Source organism: Seriola lalandi, unplaced genomic scaffold, assembly GCF_002814215.2.
Source record: "Seriola lalandi dorsalis isolate HSWRI2012SDOR001 ecotype SW California unplaced genomic scaffold, Sedor1 jcf7180002054506, whole genome shotgun sequence".
Classification (NCBI taxonomy): Eukaryota; Metazoa; Chordata; class Actinopteri; order Carangiformes; family Carangidae; genus Seriola; species Seriola lalandi.
This window is the reverse complement of record NW_019525059.1, coordinates 3,493-9,704: the sequence shown is the minus strand read 5'-3', so window position 1 is coordinate 9,704 and position 6,212 is coordinate 3,493. Positions and strand designations below refer to the sequence as shown.

The following is a 6,212-nucleotide window of genomic DNA, read 5'->3' as shown; positions in this document are numbered from 1 at the left end:
CTTTTACAAAGCTTGAAACAAATTTACATTTCGGAAAACAAATTAACAAGACACGAAACACTTTTACAAACGGCAAAACAAATTTACAAACGGCAAAACAAATTTACAAGCGGCAAAACAAATTTACAAGTCCCGAAACAAATTTACAAATATCAAGCATCAACCGGAAAGGGAATGTACCAACTCCGGGGTTGAACCGGAAGTGCCTGTCGTTGTCGGTAGAGTTCATGGTGAGCCGCCAAGATGGACAGTGGTCGAGTGATGTTTTGCCCGTTTTGTGGCAAACACATGAGCCGCTTAACGCGGTTTTGTTTTTCGTGTGGTCGGTCGTTAGAGTTTTTAAATGACATGGACCAGACGGACGGACCAAACGCACAGGGGACATCTCAACAGCCGGATGATGCTAAACAAAGTAAGTGCAGCATAGCGCTAGCGCTATGTGAATGAACGTTACGATGCGCTATTGGTTGGCAGCTGCTAACTTTCTATTTTGAAACGGGGCTTTGTTCATTTCAGCAGTAAAACCTTGCCCGTCATATAAGCACTTCCTGGAGTACAGAAGCGCCAAGTCAAAAGAGCGTCAGTCTTTTAACTACGGGCCGAGAGGAAAACATCGGGCTAAGGAACGCAAACAAGTCCAGGTAGGTTGTACTACCTGTCTTTACTTAGCTTATCGATACCCGACTGCCATGAGGTGACTCAGAAGTGGCTCTGTATCATGTTAGATTTACTGCACAGATTTAATTAAGTTAAAAGGAAAAAATAATATCTTTGATGCAGGCATATGTGCGTAGATTTTAGAGCATATTACGCCATAGGCAGGATAACAGCAGCTCTTATGCAAGACGAGATGCTGTGCTAAAACAACTGGGCACAACAGTGTAACAATTTGGAGTGTATAGGAATATCTTGCTCACTATGAAACTATGGTGACACAAATTAGATCATGGAGGAACACCACACTCTCCATAACTAATGGGAAACACTTATGTATGTATAATATTTTATATTACTTATGTTTAATACCTGAAATTAACCTTATCTTTCACATTTTTTAGATAAACATTGGATTGATGGTGCCAAATGGAACTGATGGAACTGATTTAAAACCTCTAAGAGGGAAAACACTCCCAGTATTTGTTGACCCAGAGGTTGAAGCACCTGATGTACTGAAACAAGCTGTCCAGAAAATGAGAACATTTAACAAGGACATGCCAGAAGGACCATATGTCCTTTTGTATCCTGACTGCTCAGAGGTGGTCCATGTGCCTGGGTCAGAGAGGCCATTCAAATTGTCTGAATATAAAAAGGAATTAGGGAGGCCATATTGCAGGATCACCTTTTTCATTTGCCTAGAAACACATTTTAAAGGAGGTTAGTGGATCTCAAAACTCAATATTTTTATATATTTTAGATACTGTACTGAAGGATACATCTACAGTATCTACATGATCTGTTTAATTTTTTTGTTTTTACAGCAGTAGATGGTACCTCAGACTCTGATTCTGAAATTGTCATCGCATCAAGGAGCACAGCTGAATTCAATCGAGCTGACACTGTGGTACACCAATTATTTATTTATTTTTTCTAATATCTGTGCATGTATGAATATATTTATTGATTTATGTATGACAACACTGACAGCATTTCATACTGATATATACTGTATACGGTAAGGCAACAGTTGGAGCAGTTTGAAGCTATTACAAACTGTTGATAAATGTATGTGTTTCCTCTTAGGTTTTTGAACCACAAAACCAGAGTACTCCCAAACACAAACCTGAAGATGAGAGGTCTGTACATTTTGGCATCTAGCCTTTGTCAGGGAGTTAAACAGATTTAATGACAGGTCCTTTGTAGTGGTAATCAACCAATAGGGATCTTGGCTGTACAGTATATGTTTACACTCTTAGATGACTATTGTAGGCCTGGAGGACAGTAATAATTAATGTCATAATTTTATCATGTTTCAGAGATGCACCAGGACATTCAGCAAGAATTCAGCCTGGACAGGTAATAGGGCAGACTGTGGGAGCCTGACGTTTCTTACTTTCAGTGTTGTTGTTTCAGACATTTTAATCTGTTTTTTAGATAGTAATATCTGATACCGAGGATATGGATTCCCCTGAAACAAACCCAGCCAAGACTTCTTGTTACAGGTGAGCAAAAATTATAGTGATTCATGTAATTTCAGTTTAATTAATCAGGAAGGAATTCGTATTTTGTAAGATGTTTTAACATGGAAATTGTAATTCCCCAACAGTAAATACACGGACCTGTATGCACCATGTGTTGAGGAAGAGGACGAGGAGGTGGTTGCCGTTAGTGTGGAGAATGCCCAACATACAGCAGTGTAAAATGAACTTCTGACTGTGGCATTCCAGTTTTTTTATTGTGCAATATTGCTGGTATCTGGAATATTCATTAATTAGATCACTTTTTGGTCATTTCAGGGAGGAGACGAAGATTACACTACCTGACATTATGGCAAATCTGTCGCTTCCTATTGATCACAAAAGGGTCAGCAGGTTCAACATATCAAGGGCTAATGTTTGGGATGGAGCAGTCCGAGGTTTCAAGCGTAAAACATATTCTGAAACCTGTGACATGCTGGTCAGATTTACTGATGATGCTGGTGTTTTTGAAGAGGGAATCGACACAGGTGGTCCACGACGAGAATTTTTAACTTTGCTTATGAAACACCTGAAAGACCGGCCCATTTTTGATGGACCAGAAGGACATCGGTACCTGGTCTATAATGCAAATGGTATGCATAGGGTTAGATGTGTACTATACTAATGGTTGGTTAATGATAATTAATATATCACTTGGCATATGCTTTTTGCCTCAGTATCCTAAAGTATATAACGTATTGTATGGTTTAATTTTGCAATATGAATTCATTCACAGCTGTCAGGGAGGATGAATACTTCCTGGCAGGAAAGATGATCGCAGTGTCAGTTGTGCATGGAGGTCCAGGACCCCATTTCCTGTCAGAAGATATTGTACATTATATTGCTGGCCAGCCTTCATTCAAATCAACAGTTAATTCAATAACTGATGAAGAAATAGGGAAAGCTTTGCGAGAGGTGAGAATAGCATAAAGCTACAGTATGGTCAGACAGGGTTTTACATACACAATTTTTACTTCCTATATTTTATACAAAGAATTAGCTTAATTTATTATTATTGATAGGATAGGGTTACACCATGCTATGTATGTCACTGGATTAAGTATGCAAGTATATACAGTATAGTACATACAGTATTTACCGGGGGTTTCTATGCCTCTTTTTATGTGTTTCAGATTGAAAATGCTTCTTCATTGGATGCTCTGCAAGAATCTATCATGAGACACAGCACAATGTTACAGACAGCAGGCTGTCTGAGACACGTGGCTTCTGTGGAAGAAAAGAAAGAAATCGCGGCAGACTACCTCCGATGGTATATTATTGACCGCAACTCATCTGTAATTGACAGGTAAGATCGTATTTTTAATGATGAGATTTTCTTTCTATGAAATTTTAGTTTGAAATGCTTCATGGCATGTATAATTGTTATCAGTTAGTCACTGATAGACAGTCACAACTGATAGCCTATGTGATGTCTGTCTCTCCATTCCTGCCTTGTGCCAATCTATAAGTACTCAAGAACCCTGCCCTCTGTATCATTCTTCGATGTGACTGTGTTTCTGTGTGTAATTCATGCATTTTGTAACACTTACCTTGCCATGTGCAAATCACAAGAACTTTTTTTATGTAACACACAGGTGGATTGTAGTTGTTGGGAATAGAACATCTAACAGTTTTCTTTCGATAATTTAAATGCATTTGGCATTACACAGCAGTGAAACAGTGTTTGTGTTCACTTTTCACTAGATTCAAAGATGGTCTTTCAGCCCTTAAGTTTGTTACTGCACTACAGCAACACCCTGCTTTGCTGACCCCTGTCCTGTGCCACTCTGAAAAGCGACTCAGTGGCTTTGAACTTGAGAAACTCTTCAAACCTGACCTCAGCCCTTCAGGGAGTAACAGGAGACGAAAAGAAAGTCAAACCTTGGCCTACTGGGCAGACTATCTCCTTGATTGTGAAGGTTTGTATGTTTTTTGTAACTACTTGTAAAACCCATTACACACATTACAATGGTATATCTAAACTTTTTTGTTCTTTGCAGGAGGCGAGGCTGCTGTGTCTGTGGAGGATGTTTTCATGTTTGCAACTGGGCTGACTTCACTTCCCCCTTCTGGCTTGGAACCATCCCCAAAAATAGAGTTCCTGGACGAATCTCCATTCCCAATGGCAAATACATGTTCAAACCTGTTGAAATTGCCACTCCTAGATTCATACAGTGTGTTTAAGTCAAAAATGGACTTTGGAATTCAAAATAGTCCAGGGTTTGGCTGTTTTTAAGCCATATGACTGAATGATCCCTAGAGCTCTGACTCTAAAAGTGTTTGTTCTTTGTTGCTGTTCTGTGCAGTTGTTTTTGTTAAAGAGGTAATTATAAGATTAAGGTAAGAGAGACAATTGTTTTAGATCCATGGTTCTCAAACTGTGGTCTGTTTATGAATCATGAAAAATACTTGTTACTTTGCTTGATTTTTTTCTTCATTTATTTCCCACTTTGAAATAATGAAGCATGGTGACAAATTCAGACACTGTGTACATGTTCCACCATTACAATAAAACTGTCGTCTATTCACAGCTGAGCAATTTCTTTTAGTTTTAGATACAGTTCAGTTGCAGACTGCCAGTACTCTGGCTTCTGTAAATGATTGTCCTCCATGGCTAAGTCCAAGTACTCCTGCATGTTTGTGTCCCCACACGGCACTCTTGTCAGTTGAGCCTCAGGAAAGGCATCCAGTTCAGCAAGTTCAAGTTTAAATCCACAGTCTCTGGAACCAAACCTATGTTAAACAGAAGACATAATTACATTTACTTAAATTTAAGATAGAAGGAAAGCAAAGACAAACATCAATCTATCACCAAAGTATTACCTGTGTGGTAAGTAGTACAGCTCATTGGGCACTCCTCCTGGACATGATGCTGTTCTGGAGGGGCGAATCCTGTGACTGTTCCACAATCTCACACACTCATCTAAGTCCTTCTGAACAACATCACCGAAGCAGTATCTCAGTAGGCACTGATGCTCATGACTCCCGTTGAAGTGTCCAGCATCTCGAAGGTCTGCAAACAGCTCCATCCAGAACTGAGCCCTATATAAATCGATAAAATAATAAGTTATAGTTTTAAGCATATACATATATTTGATTGAATGAATGAAATCGATGGTTACACATAGTTAAATGACTTAATGATGGCTACTTACCTTCCTTTTCTGAATATGGACCACCAGGACTCAATCCTCTGGTTGTTCGTGGATGAGCCATACATGTGGCTGGACACTCCAGAGTAGTAGTCAGTGTGGTTGTGGCGTAGGGTGCACTGAATTGCGGCCATGGTCCCGTTCTCCGTGCCGCAGTCAGTCCTCAGTCTCATGGGAATGACGCCGAGGTTTCGCACACATGACAGAAAATAGTGAGCGATCACACTTGGGTCATTATTTGTTGATCCACATGCAAGCCACAGCACTTTACGTGAAAATCCATCAATACACCCTGAAAGAGCCAAACCAAATGGCTTAAGTTTATCATAACCATCCGCGTGCCACATATAGTTCGGTCCCATGGAGTGGTATGTTCTTCTGATGAACCTTCTGCGTGCTCTCCTCTCGCACCCTCGAGGATTGAGCTCCCGGAGCAAATTCATCACTTGGTCCCTCTTCACTTGCAGATTGTACTTCTGTTTGAGTACCTGCCACATCGTGCGGTAGCCGAACAGCTGTCCAGGTCCACGAAGTTCCAGTCGGATGGCCCTGATTATGGCGCTTGTAGAGGAGTAATTCTTTCTACGATAAAACCCAGCTTCATTGAGTTTGCTTTTCAGCGACCTCAAGCTGATGTGTACACTGTGTAAGCTTGACATCATATCCACGATTACAGCGTACGAGTGTCCCTCATTAAAATACTCTATACACTGCTGCAGCACATCTGGTCCGTCCGTCTGGTCCATGTCATTTAAAAACTCTAACGACCGACCACAAGAAAAACAAAACCGCGTTAAGCGGCTCATACGTTGTCCACAAAACGGGCAAAACATCACTCGACCACTGTCCATCTTGGCGGCTCACCATGAACTCTACCGACAACGAC

The 6,212-nt window shown here is 40.5% G+C and overlaps 2 protein-coding genes across 2 annotated transcripts; one reads left to right on the top strand and one right to left on the bottom strand.

The window, feature by feature from the left end:
* Positions 1-94: 94 nt before the first annotated feature.
* Positions 95-4,702, top strand: LOC111660109 (G2/M phase-specific E3 ubiquitin-protein ligase). Its single transcript, XM_023413236.2, has 13 exons — positions 95-412; positions 517-641; positions 1,059-1,374; positions 1,479-1,561; positions 1,741-1,793; positions 1,974-2,013; positions 2,092-2,159; positions 2,264-2,353; positions 2,454-2,767; positions 2,911-3,089; positions 3,308-3,480; positions 3,879-4,093; positions 4,175-4,702. Exons 1-13 carry the CDS (start codon positions 244-246, stop codon positions 4,408-4,410), a joined length of 2,061 nt encoding a protein of 686 aa, XP_023269004.1. The 5' UTR covers positions 95-243; the 3' UTR covers positions 4,411-4,702.
* LOC111660111 (uncharacterized) lies at positions 4,700-6,196 on the bottom strand. The gene is made up of 3 exons (XM_023413237.2): positions 5,330-6,196; positions 4,998-5,216; positions 4,700-4,907 (listed from the first exon to the last, which is right to left on the bottom strand). The coding sequence occupies exons 1-3, from the start codon at positions 6,175-6,177 to the stop codon at positions 4,700-4,702; spliced, it is 1,275 nt and encodes a 424-aa protein (XP_023269005.1). The 5' UTR covers positions 6,178-6,196.
* Positions 6,197-6,212: the final 16 nt, after the last annotated feature.

Excerpts from the sequence above, each read along its gene's own strand:
- LOC111660109 (XM_023413236.2), top strand. The coding sequence starts at position 244 with ATGGACAGTGGTCGAGTGATGTTTTGCCCGTTTTGTGGCAAACACATG. Across the intron at positions 1,375-1,478 it reads AGAAACACATTTTAAAGGAG|CAGTAGATGGTACCTCAGAC; the intron begins GTTAGTGGATCT and ends TTGTTTTTACAG. Across the intron at positions 1,562-1,740 it reads TCAATCGAGCTGACACTGTG|GTTTTTGAACCACAAAACCA; the intron begins GTACACCAATTA and ends GTTTCCTCTTAG.
- LOC111660111 (XM_023413237.2), bottom strand. The coding sequence starts at position 6,177 with ATGGACAGTGGTCGAGTGATGTTTTGCCCGTTTTGTGGACAACGTATG. Across the intron at positions 5,217-5,329 it reads TCCATATTCAGAAAAGGAAG|GGCTCAGTTCTGGATGGAGC; the intron begins GTAAGTAGCCAT and ends CGATTTATATAG. Across the intron at positions 4,908-4,997 it reads CTGTACTACTTACCACACAG|GTTTGGTTCCAGAGACTGTG; the intron begins GTAATACTTTGG and ends TGTTTAACATAG.